Source organism: Psammomys obesus, unplaced genomic scaffold, assembly GCF_907164565.1.
Source record: "Psammomys obesus unplaced genomic scaffold, mPsaObe1.curated_primary_1811, whole genome shotgun sequence".
Lineage (NCBI taxonomy): Eukaryota > Metazoa > Chordata > Mammalia > Rodentia > Muridae > Psammomys > Psammomys obesus.
In genome coordinates this window covers 19,268,602-19,287,729 of record NW_026596040.1, presented here as the reverse complement: position 1 = coordinate 19,287,729, position 19,128 = coordinate 19,268,602, and the positions used below count along the sequence as shown (strand labels likewise).

Below are 19,128 nucleotides of genomic sequence, written 5' to 3'. Positions count from 1 at the left end.
CACTGTTGCTTAATTCAAGATGGATACCTGTAAAACTATGACACGGGCACTTTTCTTTTGAGGGCGATCTTCTCACAAATGAATTCATTAAAAGATAAATATGAAACACCCTCAGATGGATTGCCTACTTCCTGCTCAGCTAGGGTTTTTTTTTTTTTCTCTTATGTTCTCATGAAAGGATTTCAATATTGTAGAATATTTGCCTTCATTTGAATTGGTGTCCCATAAATACTTTTATCTCTATTTTAAAAGTTTTTTTTTCCCCACAACAAGGAACCTGAAAGAAAAATGCACAAAAACCCACAATAGCTCAAGAACTAAACTAACACCCAAGCCCCTCTTTAGGCATTCTGAAGCAGCAGTAATTGTGCTTATATAATTCTCTTCTTACCTCTTTTCTCCCTCCAACTCTTCCATGTACCTGTCTCTCAAGTTCATGGCCTCTATTTAGTTGTTGTTACGTGTGTGTGTGTGTTTCTAAATATGTAAATATAACCTGCTCAGTCCATGCGTTACTTGTATGTGTTTGTTTTTAGGGCTGGCCACTTGATGTTTAATAATCAACTGGAGCCTCTTCCCTGTTCTCAGTGTTCCTTACATACATGTAATTCTTTGTTTAGCGTTTAGGCCTCCAAGACATTTTCCTCTCCCATGTTAGCATGTCTTTGGTCCTTTTATACAGATTTGTGAGTTGTCTGGCAGTCAGTTCTGAGCCTGCCCCTTTCAGGACTGGTTTATTTTCATTTTATTTGAGATAGGCAGCGGCAAGTATTAGAACATTCCAGCTTTACTTACATGTCTTGTCCAATAGTTAAAGAAAAAAAAAGTATCTATATTAAATCCAAAGCTATGTGTAGAGAGGAATGTATCCTTGGAATCTCAGAAACCCTACCGTTTAACCTAAAAGTGTTGAGGTGTGTTGACATGTTTGGAATAATTAAGCAAAGAGAGATGGGATCTGAATGATGACTTCTGTAAGCTGAGTAGTTGAACTTGTATGAAAAGTGTCCTTAATGTGATGGTTCACATTTTAGCTGAGACTGGTGTTTACCATGTATTAACTCATGTGTTAAGCTATTTAACTTGATAGCTTTGAGAATTTCTTAGTCACCTCTTGAAAATGTAGGCATACTAGCATTCTATTTGCTTTTAACATCAGCAGGTATTGTTTAGATTACTGGTGTATGATTTGATTTAGGACTAAAATCAGTGATCATGGAGTCCTACTGAGTATAATAGTTGAATATTTTTCTTTCTGTTTTCAATGATTCTGGAGATTAAATTCAGGACCTGGGGCATGGACTCTACCACTAGGCAACTCCCCCAATCTGCCCCAGCTCTTGGTTTCCCAATTTATACCTTACCAAAGCTAGCTGTATAAGGTAATTCGTTAATTAATCATGTAACTACAAATGGCTCAAGAAAGAGAATGGTGGACGGCGACTGGGGAGAATTCTGTGGCCAGGATGAATATCTCAGGCCTATTTCTTGGCTTGCCTCTAGGAGTTTAGAATTTAAGCCAGTGTTGTTATATTTTTTTGTCTTCAGCGTTTCACAGAAATAGCCAACCTCTGTTGTGCTACTAAGTTGCACCTGGAGTTAGAACCTATTACAGAGCAAAATAAACCACCTGTCCGTAGTTAGAGTCATAGTAGCTGCACATACTGAGCCCTTTTCAACACAGGCTGTTCCTTATGGTCCTACTGAGTCCCCAGTCATGTAGATGTATACCCATGCTGTAGAACATATGTCTCCATTCCCCATTCACTTTAGGCCTTGTAGATCCATATTAAAATTATAAGAGCCAAGTTTACCAGACGTTCTGGCCTAGCATGGCTTGCTAAAATAATATTTTCCAGAAACACATGGCAGCTTTAACGGAATCTTTCCCTTCTGGATTGTAGACGTAAATGAATGTGAGAGCAATCCCTGTGTCAATGGGGCCTGCAGGAACAACCTCGGCTCTTTCCACTGTGAGTGCTCGCCCGGCAGCAAGCTCAGCTCCACGGGGCTGGTCTGCATCGGTAAGATCCCCACAAGCATTTCCCTGTGACTGTCATTCCACACATCAGCCTTGTAGAGGTGAAAACTGAGCTGATGGGGGGAGAGCAGAAGAGCAGAAGTTAGGCAGGCTTGAAACAGGCTCTAGAAAACCCTCCTGTCCTGTCAGTACATAGGTTCCATAGGTGCTGCCTGCCTCGGTGGTGAGCATTTCTGTATGTGCACATCTTTGAATCCCGTAGGCATGGATATAGTTAAATCCCCATCTCAGGGCTTTAAATCTTCTGTCATACTCAAGGACATGATGGGATTTGGATTCGGTTCACAGGACAAGAATTTGAAGATATTTAAACACTAAAGCATAGAGGTAACTTAGTATTTTCCTTTCTATCATTGATCATAAGTTGATAGGCTCCAAAGCAGAGGATATATAAGTGTTTTCTTGCTTTATAAAATTTCTAGGGATGATAATATGACTTAAAACGCCTAAGGCCAGTTCTTTTATTCCTTGTTTTGTTAGAAAGGATTTTGGTGTATATCCCAGGCTGGTCTAGAACCTGATGCAGAGCAGGCTGACTGGGACCTCACAATTCCTCTGTCTCAGTTTCACAAGCCCTGGGTTTACAGGCATGGGGCCACCATGCCTCCTTAAGACCAGGTCTTAGTAATGACATAGGATATATGCAGAGCAAAATAGTTTGATCTAGAAAGAGAAATATCACATATAAAGAAAAGGTCTACCCTTAGTCATTTCCCTGTATGTCTAGTGGGAATGGCTCCATTTATTATGAGGCTATGACTCCCATTGCTGCCTAATACCCATCTTCAAAGGAAACTGAATATTCTAAATTGGAAGATATTCAGCTTTACAAAGCGCCATATAAATGGGCATGTTATTGTTGTTTTTTTTTATCTAGCCAAAATGAATTAGTTATTTAACAGTTAACTAAAAATACAAGTATTTTCATCATTGTCTTCACAGAAAGTTAAGTGGTAACTTACCTATTTGTTTTTTATTAGAAATGACCAAGTCCCAAATTATCAATGAAACCATCTTTGGGGTCATTCATGTCTTCATTTCCTAATGAATTTCAGCCACTAAAATCTGAGCACCACTCAGCTTTTCTTTTAAAAATCAGTTGCCATATGCCTGGGACAGGGTTTCATTTTTAATTATTTTTCAATTTTTTTTAAATCTATTTACCAGTGTTTAGGGGGCTGGATCTGTAAGGCAGCGATAGTTTTGCTAAGGCACAATTTCCAGCTAAGATGGAGTTACTATATAAAGGAAATGAACGCAGCATTTAGTCTATTAATAATACGTAAGAAAGCAATCTGTAGGCCACGTGAGCATCAAAGACATCCTCCTTTCTGATTCATCATATAGGCTTTTATCTTCTTGGCCTTTTGTCCTTATAGTTATTGATGAAACAAAGATGTTTTGTTCTCAGAACATTAAGTTGTTCTTCCACTTGCCAACAACTAAACACCACCATATTTCGCCAGCCAATGTCTTACATGTTTTCATTCATTATGATAAAATCGTCTATCTCCATTGTTTCTCTTTCCACCATGTGAATTTCAGGGATACTAGGCTTGTTGGCAAGCACCTTCACCTACTGAGCCATCTCTCCAGCCAGCCTTGAGCATGTTTTTAAAGGGGCTCTCAGTCGTTCTAATCAGCGATTACCCTGCCACCTCTAATCACAGGGTTTATGTTACTAAATTTGTGAAGGATAGAAAATTCTACTTTGTGTGCCCACAGTTTTTTTTTTTTTTGTTTTTGTTTTTGTTTTTGTATGAGGTCAAGGAAAGAATTATTGCTTCTTTTCATTTGTGCCCCCCGAGGATTTGGGCCGTGACCACTTCTTGTTGAGATGCACTGTGGACATCAGTAATTACCCCTCTTCTAGTTCCCACTCTAGGTTTATAAAGTCACTTTTGTTTATTTATTTTTTATTGTTGAACTTAAAAGTGAAGCTTTACAGGGAGAATTAAATGAGCTCAAAATCAATTCTGTGGGAATATACTCTAATATTCCTAAGGTGTGTGCAAAAATACCTGCTTAATGTGTTGTTATCACAATCATCTGAGGAGCATGTCAAGAATGTGGATTTCGGGGCTGTACGCCTGGAGATAAGCATTAATCAGGAATATTGCCGGTAGCATGCACATTTAACTGAAAGCCACTACTCTATGAAGAAAATTAAATGTGTAGGCAGTTACTATTTGCCCTGCAAGCTAGGAATGAGTTCACTATCCCTGCTTCAAAACCAGCTGTCATTTACTGCCTGTTCAATTAAAACCTGTTATTCTGTCAAAAGCTTCCCACTAAGCATTCCCTTTAACACACATGGCATCAGAAGCTAGAGGTCCACAGTAGCTCACCAGGATGTTACTGTTTTAAAAGAAACAGTTAAATGAGATGTGGGGGCATTTTTAAAATTAGGAATGGCTATCTCAGGTGGTCAGATTGCTAGGGGATTTTTATGTCTTGTTTGTATTTCTTTATGTTCTCAAATAATTGACAATCAATAAGTACCTGTTAGCTTTAGAGCTAGAGCTAAAACTACAGATTAAGCATGCAGGACAAAATACCTAAAAATAAACATTGCTTGTGCCAACAAGAAATGACTTACTGGTGGTTTTACCATTACATTTTATCATTATATGTTTGTCATCTTCGTGTTTTCAGTTTTTTTTCTCAAGATAGTAATCAAATAGATGCCTTCCATTAAGGAAATACTGGCTCTTCTAGAATAGAATGTGGATTTTAGCTGGCTTGTTTGGCAAAGGATTAGGGAAGAGTGAAAATGATGTATATTTTGTTCTCAACTATCATTGCACATATCATAAAGGATGTTCCTTTCCACATGTGTTGTGGTGTATTTACCATATTCCTAGTACCAGAATAAACCCTTGGTAATAGTGATTATTCCTCTATAGATTATTACTAGATTCAATCATCTTATTGGCCACGTTGTGTGGGGTAGTGCAGCTCAGTATCTGATTTATGCCACATTTAAATATAGTCACTTGTCGAAGCATGTTCAAAGACATGCTATTAAAATGATTTTAAGGATTAATTGTCTCTTTTTACACCATAACAAATACTTTTGGTGTGCGCGGAGTTCATTTCCTGCTGATATAAGAGCTTCGCAACCTCTCCAATTCCTTTTCAGACAGCCTGAAAGGGACATGCTGGCTCACTATCCAGGACAACCGCTGCGAAGTGAACATCAATGGAGCCACCCTGAAGTCTGAGTGCTGTGCCACTCTCGGGGCTGCCTGGGGGAGCCCCTGTGAGCGCTGCGAGCTAGGTAGGAGCCTGAACAGGCCTTCACACTTGTCATCTCTGAGTTCAATGGGCATTCCTTCTCATAGCATGTCCTCAGTAAGAAATGCTGTCTTCTCTCAGAAAATATCTTCCCAGTGAAATTCATTCTCCTCTTGAAATGCACGTTTGATTTTTTTTTCCCCCTTTAACTGTGAAAAGACCTTCTAAGTATCTCAGATGTGGAAAGGGAATGAGCTCAAACCCTATGTCCTGGTCTGAATGTGTCCCAGTAGGACATGAGAGCCTTTCTCCTTGAGGCTTTGACTTGTTTTTTTTTTAGTTCCCGTTGTCAATTCAAGCAGAGAGAAACTGTTGGAGAAATCATTTCAAACTGGGTCAACACTGATGGAGACAGCACAGTTGTCTTCTGAGTTGAAGGCAACTGGCCTTGGCCTTTGCAACCCAACTTCAATTTTAATTCTCTGAGACTCTCTCTTGAGCCTGAGGCTGATGGATGCTTTTTTTCATGAAGTGAAATGCTGTCCTGTTGTTCTGACAGATGCAGCTTGCCCGCGCGGGTTTGCCAGGATCAAAGGTGTAACTTGCGAAGGTGGGTGTGATCCTCTAATGAAACAGATCCTTCAAGAAGTGCACAAACTTGCTCTTCGCTCCCAAGGAGCTCTTTTCAAGACCCTTGAAATTTCAGTTTAAAATAATTCAGTGTAGTCAACACAGCGCTCTTAGGAAGCAGCTTTGACGTCCCCATTTCTCTTCTTTATACAGTTGAGGAAATTTCATAAGGAAGTCCCCAGCCTTCAAGGCACAGAGCAGCTGGCAAGCGAGCTTGTCTGGGCTGCATTTTTACAGACAGCAAGGCTGCTGCGGTCGGCTGCACAGCTGGTGTCCAGGGAAGGTGGTGGCTGCCTTGTGGAATATTTTTTGCTTTGACTCAAGTAATAATTGACACACCGCGTGTTGCAGGTTGGGCTGCACTGCACAGGAAATGAGGCTACACCTATTTGTTAACATCTTTCCCCTTCTGCTTACTGCCTTTCCCCACAGACGTTAATGAATGTGAGGTGTTTCCTGGCGTCTGTCCAAATGGACGCTGTGTCAATAGCAAAGGCTCCTTCCACTGTGAATGCCCTGAAGGCCTTACATTGGATGGAACTGGCCGCGTGTGCTTGGGTAAGATGAGTGCTTTCCTGTCCACGTGCAGGAAGCTAACCGTCAGCTAGCTCCCTGTTCTTTGGGCAGTAGCCAGTCCAATACCAGAGCCTACGTGCGAGAAATGTGCTTTAAAGGAGATACTGTTTGAGGGAAAAATCACTCCTAGATATTAAATACGTGCTTTGTTAAAATAGTTTAAAATATATTTTTACAACTAAAAAAAACTTCTTTAATCTTCAGTTTCTGATGTTTTAGACAAGTTGATTTATTCATACTAAATTAGTAGGAGAAAACTAGGCATATTTTGAACCTAGAATTTAAAAAGTTAGCATACTAGCTTACTGCATCTGTACTTTCTAGACAAAGGGGGAAAGGCGGGGCAAAGCTATATCATCCTGCTCCTTCCTCTAAATCTAAAGTGTAAACTTTCTCAATGCTTTGATTTTTAAAGATCTAATGTTATCAACAATATACTGATGGTGGTTTGACCTTAGTCTTTATCAATGCCATAGCTGATAGAATTTGAATTTGCAATGGGAAAAGAAGCTTTCAATAATTTCGTGTCATGCTTGAGCAACAATTTTTATTTTAAGGCAACTTTCCCCAATAACCTATGGAATAGTCAAGTTTTAGTTTGTGGAACATTTTTTATGGAAATTGTTGTGTTTGGAGGTTAAGAAAGTAAACAGAGCATGAACGATGGTAATGCCACATTAGACAATCTTGTTTAAATGTGTCAATAATATCCTTCTCTAGTAGTTAAGTCGCAGTTAACTCTGCGATACCACAGGGCTTAATTTACTGCAGCAGTGACTCCATTTTAAGTTAATTTCGACAGTGTATTTAAATCTGGATAGGAATCAGTGTTGGGACTCTAATAAGTACGGGATAGCTTAGAAAGCATATACTCAACACAGAAAGTAAAATTCTTTTCATTTTTTCATTGTATTGATTTCCTTGTTTGGGGATATGTGCATGTCTGAGCACTTGTCCACGCATGGGAACACTTCAGAGAATGTCAGGAGTTAACCTCTGCTGTCTTCTCATGTTGCTCTCTACCTTCTTTTTGAGACTTGATCGCTCACTGAATCTAAAGCTTGCCTTCTGGCTAGACTTGCTGGGCCATGAACCCCCAGAGCCTGCCTGTCCCCACCCACCCCCGAGCTAGTGTTACAGGTGCACACCACCACAGCTGACCGTTACCAAGATTGTGGGGTATTCGAACCAGGGTCCCTCATTCTTGCACAGCCAACCTCTGTAGTACTTTAAAACAAAATACTGGGTTCTTGAGCTGTGTACCTAAGGAAAGCTCCCGTCACTACTTGAGTTGTCCTACGTCGATTCCTTCCGAGGATATGAGAATGTTTTGTTTGGAGAGGACTGACGATGCGGAGAACAAACTAGGGATAGGCTGCTGTAGAGCTTGATAACAGGGATGACATCTCAAGTGGAGTTTCTCCATTTTAGTTGGCTTGCAAGACATTCAAAGCACTTACGTATTTTTTGTTGCCCGTACACTGGCCATTTCAGTTCTTGGTATAGATATTGATATGAATCTTCATAATGAAGACACAGAATTACTCTTCACAGATATAAAGACTCTTTTAGATCCTTAGTCGATTAAATGGGCTTCCCAGCTGCTTGTCCCAGGTATGAATCCTCACACTATAAACATTGCTGTTTATAACTAGACCCTAACAGGGCTGACTGGACCCTAACAGGACTGCTGCAAAATGACTTTTAGCTGATGACATATAAGAGTCCCTCATTGAAATTAATTTTATGGTGAGAAAAAAATGCAATGTGGTGATTATTGGTCAGGACACAGAAGAGACATGTCATTAGGGTTCATTGTGAGAGTTCAATAATCTGCCAAGAGCACACCTTCACTCTCCTTAAATGGCTGTTACCATGGAGTCCATTCAGGGTGGTGACAGACTGATTTCTCATTTTAAGTCTGCCTCCAGGCCTGCCATCATGCACTGCTTTGTTAAGTCAGCTCCAGCAAGCACTGCCAGTGAGGAAGAAAGAATCTTTAGGAGTTGTAAAGGTTTTACCTAAGTACGGGGAGCCGGGGGCCCATAGATTCAGGGACACTGCAGAGGTCTGAGGAGGCTCAGGGAGTGCTCCCACTCACGCTCCAGCTACGCTTGTGCTCTCGATGCAGACATCCGCATGGAGCAGTGCTTTCTGAGGTGGGATGAGGATGAGTGCATACATCCTGTTCCTGGGAAATTCCGCATGGATGCCTGCTGTTGCGCAGTTGGGGCAGCTTGGGGCACAGAGTGTGAAGAATGCCCCAAACCTGGCACCAAGGAATATGAGACCCTGTGCCCCCGGGGCCCTGGCTTTGCTAACAGAGGGGACATCCTCACTGGTCGTCCATTTTACAAAGGTAAGTACAAGCTGCTCTCTGGCCCACCACACCAACATGGCCCTCTGTACCCTCTCTGAGTGCTGGTTTTGTTATCAACATTGGTTTTGCGGTCAACCCAAGGTCCCAGATTATAAAGTATATGTAAAAGATAGTATTGATGGAAAGCTGGGAAACAGAGTGCTGACCATTTTCTTTGTGTCCTTCTGCTGTCCCTCTGCTTCCTTTTGACATAGCTGGAGGAGAGGCAGCTCTGCCTACTTCCTCGGCAGCAGAGAGATCTCTGTCCCAACTAATCCACATAAACAACAGCCAGGTTTACAGGAGTAAGACTCAGCCAAGAATCTCCTCCATGGTGGAAACTTCTCCTACTCAGCCTCTGTAGTCATTGCAAATCCCGGGAGCTGTTCCTGTCTGTGGCTGCATGATTATTGCCTACAGCGATAGATTTTTAAGTTAAGGTGACAGAGAACTTCACTCCCTGTTGACCAGCTCAACAGTCAGCCCTCGCTCTGCTTTCAGATATCAATGAGTGCAAAGCCTTTCCCGGGATGTGCACCTATGGAAAGTGCCGAAACACGATTGGAAGCTTCAAGTGCCGTTGCAACAATGGCTTCGCCCTTGACATGGAGGAGAGAAACTGTACAGGTAAGACCGGTTTCCTCAATTAATGAACCCTGGCTTTCTTGCCTTTGCCCTGAGTTTACTGCCTTCAAAAGCTCATCTCAGTGAGAACACAATCTTTCTGTCTTTCTTTTCTCACTATTTTCTTTTTTTTCTTTATTAATTATACTTTATTCACTTTGTATCCCCCCCAGTTGTTCCCTCCCTCCTCCCGTCCCTTCCTTCCTCCACCCTCTGCATGCATGCCCCTCCCCAAGTCCACTGATAGGGGAGGTCTTCTTTTCCTTCCTCCTGATCCTAGTCAATTAGGTCTCATCAGGAGTGGCTGCAGTGTCTTCTTCTGTGGCCTGGTAAGGCTGCTTCCCCCACAGGGGGAGGTAATTAAAGAGCAGGCCAATCAGTTCATGTCAGAGACAGTCCCTGTTCCTATTACAATGGAACCCACTTGGATACTGAACTGCCATGGGCTACATCTGTGCAGGGGTCTTAGGTTATCTCCATGCATAGTCCTTGGTTGGAATATCAGTCTCAGGAAAGACCCCTGTGCTCAGATTTTTTGGTTTTGTTGCTCTCCTTGTGGAGTTCCTGTGCTCTCCAGATCTTACTATTCCCACTTCTTTCCTAAGATTCCCTGCACTCTGCCCAAAGGTTGCCCATAAGTCTCAGCATCTACATTAATAGTCTGCAGGGCAGAGCTTTTCAGAGGTCCTCTGTTTCAGGCTCCTGACTTGTTCCTTCTTTTCTCCTTCTTCTGATGTCCAGCCTCTTTGCCTTTCTGGATAGGAATTGAGCATTTTAGCAAGAGTCCTCCCTCTTGATTAGTTTCTTTAGGTGTACAGATTTTAGTAGGTTTATCCTATATTATATGTCTATCTGAATGAGTATATACCGTGTTCATCTTTCTGCTTCTGGGATAGCTCACTCAGGATGATCTTTTCCAGATCCCACCATTTACCTGCAAATTTCATGATTTCCTTGTTTTTTATTGCTGAGTGATATTTCATTGTGTAGATACACCACAATTTGTGCATCCATTCCTCCACTGAGGGGCATCTGGGCTGTTTCCAGCTTCTGGCTACTGCAAATAAGGCTGCTACAAACATGGTTGAGCAAATGTCCTTGCTGTTTACTTCAGTCTCTTTTGGATATATGCCTAGGAGTGGTATAGCTGGATCTAGAGGAAGCGCTATTCCTAGTTGTCTGAGAAAGCGCCAGATTGCTTTCCAGAGTGGTTGTACAAGTTTATATTCCCACCAGCAGTGAAGGAGGGTTCCCCTTTCTCCACATCCTCTCCAGCATGTGTTGTCTCTTGAGTTTTTGATCTTAGCCATTCTGATGGATGTAAGGTGAAATCTTAGGGTCGTTTTGATTTGCATTTCCCTAATGGCTAATGAGGTTGGGCATTTCTTTAAGTGTTTCTCTGCCATTCAATATTCCTCTGCAGAGAATTCTCTGTTTAGCTCTGTACCCCATTTTTTATCACTATTTTCTTTTTACCAAACTTAAAAGACAGCTCTCCAGATAATATTGAGAGAGAGCTGCAAAACAGCACAAAATGCTGTTGTATTGATGTAAAAGATGATCGTCCAAATATGTGAGTGCTAAAGAATATAGCCATTAAGTCTGTGCCTGTTATATCAACCTAAATAATAATCCAGTAATTGTTTTAGCCTGTGACAGACATGTTTTGACTTTTTTCCACTCCTGCAATTAGCATTCTTAACCACTTTAGATTAAAAAGAGATGAACTTAGAAGTGTTTCTGTTTGAGAACACGTAGCTGATTAGAAATGCTTGACTGGTATCATGATGATTTTCTGTGAAGAGAGAGTTGGCTGCATTCGTGTGTGGAATGTACAGATGTGGAATTTCCCCTCTTCTGCTGACCTCTCACCTGCCCCTTCTTCATCATGCCCATTAAACTGTCTCCTTTGCCTGCTTCCTGTGCCTGCATGGACTATGGACTATGCCTGTATGTTCACAGCTGTCAGTCTCAACCACTCAAGTTCTGCTTTGTCTTGCTGCTCTGCCCCTCAGCCTTCATCCCCCTCATCATCACTGTCTGCTCTCTGGGATCCAAACATTCATCCCTAGTAGGGCCCTCATGGCTTCTTAGCAAAGGCCTACATTTGCATCACTTTTGGTACTTCTCAGTACTTCTGAATTTCCGACGTACCCTGGTAACTCTCTCTCTCCTTCCTTCCTCATTACTGATCCCAAGTCTCCACTCTCACTCTGTCCTAATGGAAGTTCCTTTTCTACCCTCCTCCCTCCTCCAGTTTCAGAGAGCTATAGGCTCTTCCTCTGTTTGAAGCCTCACCACTCCTCTCCACTCCTGCTACAAGATCAATCTCTAGACTCTATTCTCCACCATGTCTTGTCCCTTCTTCACTCTCTATTGACTTCTGCACAAGTTCAAGATAATTTCTCAGCCTTTGCTGCACTTCTGCCTGCCATCACGACCCCCACACCTGTCTTCTCCTCCCTCTCTGCCTGATCTTGGCCCCCTCTGCCTGCTTTCACCCTCTTCTGCCTGCCCTCGCCTCCCTCCACCCCCTGCCTGCTATCCCACTTTCTGACTTCGACTGCATACCCTTTTCTTAGCCATCCATTCATTCTGCAGTTTTGACATTTGCTGAAGCATCTTGGGTATGACCTAAAGATAGGTGACATCTGAGAGCTTTCTTCCTGGTTTTCTATCCCAGAGCACAAGGGCAGGAAGAAGAGAGCTTTCTTCCTAGGTAGGTCTCTGTCTACATATCAGTCTCTGCTACATGACAGACTTGCCAGTGCCTTCTCCATCTATTGAAATTACATAGCCAAATCCTTCATTTTTACAACAATGGGGGGTTTCAACCTGCATTCTCCCCCTCCCCCCCCAAAATGCCATTTTTGACTCAGGCCATAGTGGACCTAGATAGACAAAAACAGCTGTGGCTCCTCCAGCTCCAGCCTTGCCTCTTCTTTGTAATGTGCAATTAGACAAGTTTCTTAATGTCACAGACAAGCATCTTCCACTGCAGGAGACAGATCGTTATGGGGAGCACTGCCTTGTTTGAGGACACAGAGTGAATACCCTGCAAGGCTATTGGCTCTCATTCTTTTTTTTTATTCTTCTTCTTAACTTTTTATTGATTCTTTGTGAGTTTCACATCTTGCACCCTAGTCCTGCTGACCTCCCTGTCTCCTCATACCCATTCCCTTGCAACCTCTCCCCAAAATAAAATGCACATAGACAAATAAACAACAAAGCTTAGAAGACATCTTGTCGTGGAAGCTGTTGTGTGCCGTTGTGTGCCCCACTGTATATCCTTCTATTTATGCAACTTGCAAATATTCATTGCAATGAGTCATTGGTCTGGTTTGAGAACTCTGGCTTCTGTGACACAATCAGTATTGGCTGCTCCTCAGAACTCCTCACAGTTATCCTGTTGTTGCCCTGGGTCATGAGATCCTACAGCTCTGGAGCAGCAGGACTGGCCCTTTCACAAGGCCCAAACTTTCACGGGTGATAAAGACTTTGGGGTGGGCCAATTCAGAGCCCTGGATCTGGGCATCAGTGGTAGCAGAGCTGTTCAGCCTGCTGCTGGTGCAGCCTCACTCTTATCTGCACCACCAGGGCTCGGTCTCTCTAGCACTGCTCTGGCTAGGCCACCCAACGCTGCCATGGGCAGGAGGCAGGGTCAGCTCTCCTGCTCTCATGCTCTCAAGTCCGGCTCACCCCCACTCACACATTCAGAGTCAGCTCCACTGTGCTGCCCAGTCAAGGTGCAGTGCCCACTCTCCCAAGTGCTGCAATCTGTGAGGTCGTGAGCCAGCTCTCCCTCTCTCAGACCCTCAGGACTGAAGCACCATGCCTTTGCCATCAAAGCCAGCTCCAGTGTGTTGCCCAGGCAAGATGCAGGGCCTGCTCTCCGGAGTGCTACTTTGGCTCCCATCCTTGATAGATGGTGGCATTCTGGGTACTTAGGCCCATCCTGACTGTCTTGATTGTCAGCCTCTGCAGCCAACCACTCAGCAGCCTTCTGCTTCTGGAAAGTCAGTGACCGTTCATCGATGCATGTGTCTCTGCCTCACTAGTTATCCCCACATCTTGAAAGTTAGAATTTCCATGCAACCTTCAGGTTCAGTTCGAAAGTCTTGCATCTCAAAATGCTCAGCTCAAATTGAGTGAAAAAAGATGATTGAGTTCTTCCAAACCCCTGAATTCAGATGAAAGTATCGGGTACCTTGTCACAGAGCCCACACTTCTACCAGGTGGGGCTCCCACTACTTACTACAGCAGCCTCCAGACATTGAAGGATGAATAGTGTCAGTGAGTGAGGTCTTTTGTTTCAGAAAAAACAATTTGATATTTTGGGTATGGCCAGTAACTGGAGAAAAAAAAAAAAAAGTAAAAGCAGAAACTACGACTGATCCCACCAAAAGAAACGTTCAACTTTTACATTGATTGACCTATACAGGAAGACTTAAAACTTGAATTGATCAAAAGAGACAAGGAACCTGGTGTGCTGGCATGTGCCTTTAACACCAGCATTTGACTGGCAGAGGCAGGTGGATCCCTGTGAGTTCCTGGTCTATGTAGGGTTGTCCCAAGCAGTCCAAGACCCTGCCCCAGTAAATTAATATTTTAAAACAAGACTGTGGCAGAAATATTTCTTTTATTGTGATGCTTTTTAAGAAATGGATTATGTTTCATAAATGTAGATCCAACTTCTGTACTGGAAATATGTCACAGGTGGGTGAGATTTCTCTAAACTTTCTGCATGCAGATACTACTGATGATTCTCACTATAATACAGAAGACATAGCAAAACAGAATTGCATAATTGCTCTTTATTTTTAAAAGTCGGGTAAGCATGTCTCATCTGAAGGTGACACAGATCACCTCGTGGGTCCACTCTGAGGTGCTGCTGCGTCCGCATGCTGTCTGACTTATAGGCTGTGCTGTGTCTGCCTTGGAGGCTGCCTGTCTGTGTCCTGCCAGCCAGCCAGTCCTGCCCAGCATCCAGCATCCCTGTTCCCTGCCCACATGCACCCACCCTTGGTGGGGGTTGCAAAACAAATGGTCTCCAAGCGTTGCTGTGGCTTCCTTCTCCATGAGCTCGCTGCCTCCTCCCTTGAACCACACAGGAGCTGCCCAGTCTATTCCCTGTTATTACATCGAAGCCACAAGGAGAAGAGCCACATTTCAGAATTCAAAGACACACGGGCCCCACCTGCCGGTTGACTCATGACAGTTTTGGCAGTTGGAGAAAGGAATGTGCCTGATGAAGGCCTGGTCCCCTCTCTTCCCTCATTGTGTGTTTTTCTCTTTCTTGGACACGGCGGAACAGACATTGACGAGTGCAGGATCTCTCCTGACCTCTGTGGCAGTGGCATCTGTGTCAACACGCCAGGCAGCTTTGAATGCGAGTGCTTCGAGGGCTATGAAAGTGGCTTCATGATGATGAAGAACTGTATGGGTAAGTGTAGCCAGGCCCTCCAGGCTGGCCTGGAGACCTGCCTCCTGCGGGCTCACCTGCTGTACCCCCACTCTCTTCAGAGCTGTGGCAGCACCCGTGACAGAAAGTGCGCTGAGGGTGATAGCGGTCAAGGGAAGACAGAGTCCCTCCCCCAGTGCCCCCACCACCCCCGGGGCTAGAAGCAACTCAGAGACTACCCAGGATGGGTTTATTTCAGATGGATAACATTGTGGTGACCCCCAGTTTGTGTTCTGAGAGTGGTGTCTTAGAGTTGTGAGATTGAAAAACGTTTGGGTCGCTATTTCACGGGAGCGACTTATGGGAGTTAACACATACGATGTTCTCAGGGGTTCAATCCTTTCACATTGCAGCAGGGCGTTGTCCTCTAAAGAGAGCTGGGCTGCTGCACTCACAGCTGTCTTGGGCTGTATGCCGCTGAGGGCCACAGACTGGATGCTCCTAACTGTAATCATGAAGGAGTTTTAAGATGTTTTTCAGTTGAATTCAAAATATAAACATTAAAGTGAACAACATATGAACCCCAAGTCTATGGCGATATAAAGAAATTGTTGTAAAGGCCACCTCCTATGAACCATTGTTTTGTAATGAAAACATTTCAATGGTTTAATGTCTTGTGAGTAGGAGTTTCATAATTTTCATATTGAGACAAAAAAACGAAGCTAATCCAAACTCTGATCAGATGTGTCTTCATGTTTGAGCCACACTCCTGACTCCTAATATCCGTTCTCTCTTGCTATGTGTGTAAATACATTTGCCTCTGAGTTCTTTAATGGATCTCACGTTTTTACTTTTCAGACATTGACGAATGTGAACGTAACCCTCTCCTTTGTAGGGGTGGCACCTGTGTGAACACTGAGGGCAGCTTTCAGTGTGACTGCCCACTGGGACACGAGCTTTCGCCATCCCGAGAGGACTGTGTGGGTGAGTTCTTCCCCTTTGTAGAGAAATCCAAGTGGGCACAATGGATATTGAGTAGGGGTCACCTCTAGTGAATGTGTCCTACTGTGTCTCAATCTGCAAATCCAAATTCTACCTGTCTAGTTTTTAAAAGGTTGGGCCTTGGGCCACTTTCCATGTAAAGAGCTCTATGCAGGGTCATAGATTCCATTGTCCTGGGTGGTGAGTAAGCTGCCCAGGCCATTTTCTAGTTGTTGCCCTGCCACCCACCAGTGCCCTGTTCAGTCCCTGCTCCACTGGAGTCCATGTTTCATCTGGTTCTCACAGCCTCATGTGACCACAGGAACGCCCTTGATGCCTCCTCGGTACCACATTCAGTAAGGATGGTAGAGATGACAAGAGTCTGCTAGGGGCATTTCCTCACTCCAGCTACTGCCTGGCAGCTCCACAGAGGCTTTACCATGTTCTAGTACACTTGCCGACCAGCACCAATGTAGCCAGGAGGCATCTTCTTCGGGAGAACTCTTCTCCTGAACTGTTTGAGCACAGCACATCAGCGCACATACATTTATTGATAAATTGGATAGATTCCTGTGCTGGTCGATGAAATGAACCTTAAATAGTACACTAAACAGACATTTTCAGAAGGATGAATTCAAAGTTATGAATATTTTTTTTATTTTGATCATAGTTCAAAGGGTGATTTTACACTGGTGATTGAAGAATTTGTGGCTGGATATGCTGCAATATAGTGATTCAAAAACCTGTTCCTGTTGCTTACAGTTTGTCAGCATTATGGCTGAAAAAAATTACTCTTCAAAAGGGCAATGTTTATTATCAAATAAATGCTTTGTAATATGTGTACTTAATGGAAGCATAAATTTTTGTAATATGTGTACTTATGGGAGCATAAATTTATCTAGCATAAACTTTTAGGTAATTGTGTGAGTCTGAAATAGTTTCTTGTTCTATCTAGTTACTGTCTGTGTAACTCTGTCTAACTTAGATTCCTTCTGATAGACATATTACGTATAGAAATCAGTTGGTCTCCCACTTTCTGGGTGTTCTCAAAGAATTTACTATTTTATTCCACATATTTTTGCATGAGTTTTTTTTTTTAAGGTATTTGTCCATCTTGTAAGAGCTAGATTGTTTTTAAATTAGCGGTTGTGGACTAAATATCCATATATGCAGGCACATAAACAGCTTGATGAAAGTAAACACATGAGGGTCTTAACTGCCATATTTGTTTCCCGACACTGGCATCTTCTTTCAGGATAGTTATGTTATGTAGGCAGCACCTGAACAGCTATTGAAGATCATGTGGACACAGCAGTATGAACCCTTAAAGTAAATAATAATAAGCTTTGTTTAGGGCATATATACATCCAAGAACTCTGTGATGGCAATGACTAGCTGCACATGGCTTTGTAATTTGTAACTAACATTAAAACTAACATTAAAATTGCTCAGTTATGTTATACACATTTCAAGGGCTAGTAGAACCTACCGTTCCATTTTGGAAACTACAGACAAAGAAGGGAATGCTGCCAACACACCAGAAAGAGCTGGCATCACAAATAAGTGAATAGAGGCCCCAGGTTTTCCACCAAATATCCCAGGTTATCCTGTTGCCTTCTCACGTGACTCCTCTTTGGCAAAGCCTGCTCTTAAAGGCTCCTGTAATTTTGCTCTGACCTAAAGCCTGATTCTGCTTTTCTTTCACAGATATCAACGAGTGCTCCTTGAGTGACAATCTCTGCAGAAATGGCAAATGTGTGAACATGATCGGAACCTATCAGTGCTCTTGCAATCCTGGCTACCAGGCCACGCCAGACCGACAGGGCTGTACAGGTATGGGTGGCCCACCCAGGTCTGCATTCCCCCTCTCTCCGATCATCAAGCTCCAGCATGAAATATATCCAAAAGCCTATGGGAGTCCTTTGTGCTATAAATGAATGCAAGCAGGGGTCAGAAGGTTTATTGGTTTTGCAGAAAACTCACTGGCCTTATCATAAAAAGTGCTCCAAACTCCAAAGTTGTTTTTCTTTCTTTCTTTTCTTTTTTCTTCCTTCCTTCCTTCCTTCCTTCCTTCCTTCCTTCCTTCCTTCCTTCCTTCCTTTCCTTCATTCCTTCCTCTCTCTCTCTCTCTCTCTCTCTCTCTCTTCCTTGTGTCCTTCCTTCCTTTGTCCCTCCTCTCTCTCTCTTTTTCATTTGTTTTTTTGAGACAAGGTTTCTCTTTGTAGCTTTGGATATCATGAACTCACTTTGTAGACTAGGCTGGCCTTGAACTCACAAAGATCCGCCTGCTTCTGCCTCCCAGAGCTCTGAGATCATAGGCGTGCGCCCCACCCACAGCTAGTTACTGTATTTCTGAGTTTGTTACTCATCACCAAGTAGACTAAATAGAATGCTACATAAAAGGAAGTAAAAGAGATTCCAGGAGATTAATGGTATAATCTTCAATCAGTACAAACAGTATGGAGACAAATCCAAAGTTAGTCAAGCACCTTCTGTTTAAAAAGAAGGCACACTAGCCATTTCTGAGTGTGCGTGTGGGCTTGGTGTCTAATGTGCCTGTGTAATGTCTGCACAGATATCGACGAGTGTATGATAATGAACGGAGGCTGCGACACCCAATGCACCAATTCGGAAGGAAGCTACGAATGCAGCTGTAGCGAGGGGTACGCGCTCATGCCGGATGGAAGATCGTGCGCAGGTATAGAACAGGCAAACATGCATGCTATGGTTCCTCTCTGACAAACGTGCCTGCAGGCTTTGACAAGTAGAGCTGAGGGCAGAAAGGGTATCTGGGACCCATGAAAGACATTCTTGCTTTCACTGGATGCTCGCTTTGTGTCGTCAGATATCGATGAATGTGAAAACAATCCTGATATCTGTGATGGTGGTCAGTGCACCAACATTCCCGGGGAGTATCGCTGCCTCTGTTACGATGGCTTCATGGCTTCCATGGACATGAAGACATGCATCGGTGGGTATCGGAATCAAGTGATAACTGTTTTGTTTTTCTTTGTTCTTGAGACTTTTATACAGAGTTGGAATATAATCCCACTTAACCTTTCTCCCTCTCTTTCTGTATCTCCTCAAACATGTCTCCCTCCCGACTTCGTTTGTTGTTTGTTTGTTTGTTTGTTTGTTTGTTTTTGACCACTGGGTCCAGCCAGTGCTGGCCATATGTGCATGGCTGTAGGGCCATCCACCAGGGTTTAGAAATTCTACAGGTGGCCTCATCCCCAAAAGAAAAAAAAATGGTTCTTCCTCCCTCAGCAACTATCTACT

At 43.2% G+C, this 19,128-nt stretch overlaps 1 protein-coding gene across 1 annotated transcript in view; it reads left to right on the top strand.

Moving 5' to 3' along the window:
• Fbn2 (fibrillin 2) overlaps positions 1–19,128 on the top strand; it is a 215,755-nt gene that overhangs the window by 137,358 nt on the left and 59,269 nt on the right. Inside the window, exons 20-30 of the mRNA XM_055622919.1 lie at positions 1,905–2,024; positions 5,184–5,321; positions 5,838–5,888; positions 6,341–6,466; positions 8,616–8,843; positions 9,345–9,470; positions 14,782–14,910; positions 15,727–15,852; positions 17,557–17,682; positions 18,425–18,547; positions 18,695–18,820. Coding sequence (XP_055478894.1) covers positions 1,905–2,024; positions 5,184–5,321; positions 5,838–5,888; positions 6,341–6,466; positions 8,616–8,843; positions 9,345–9,470; positions 14,782–14,910; positions 15,727–15,852; positions 17,557–17,682; positions 18,425–18,547; positions 18,695–18,820 — 1,419 coding nt within the window. The remainder of the gene's footprint in view (positions 1–1,904; positions 2,025–5,183; positions 5,322–5,837; positions 5,889–6,340; positions 6,467–8,615; positions 8,844–9,344; positions 9,471–14,781; positions 14,911–15,726; positions 15,853–17,556; positions 17,683–18,424; positions 18,548–18,694; positions 18,821–19,128) is intronic.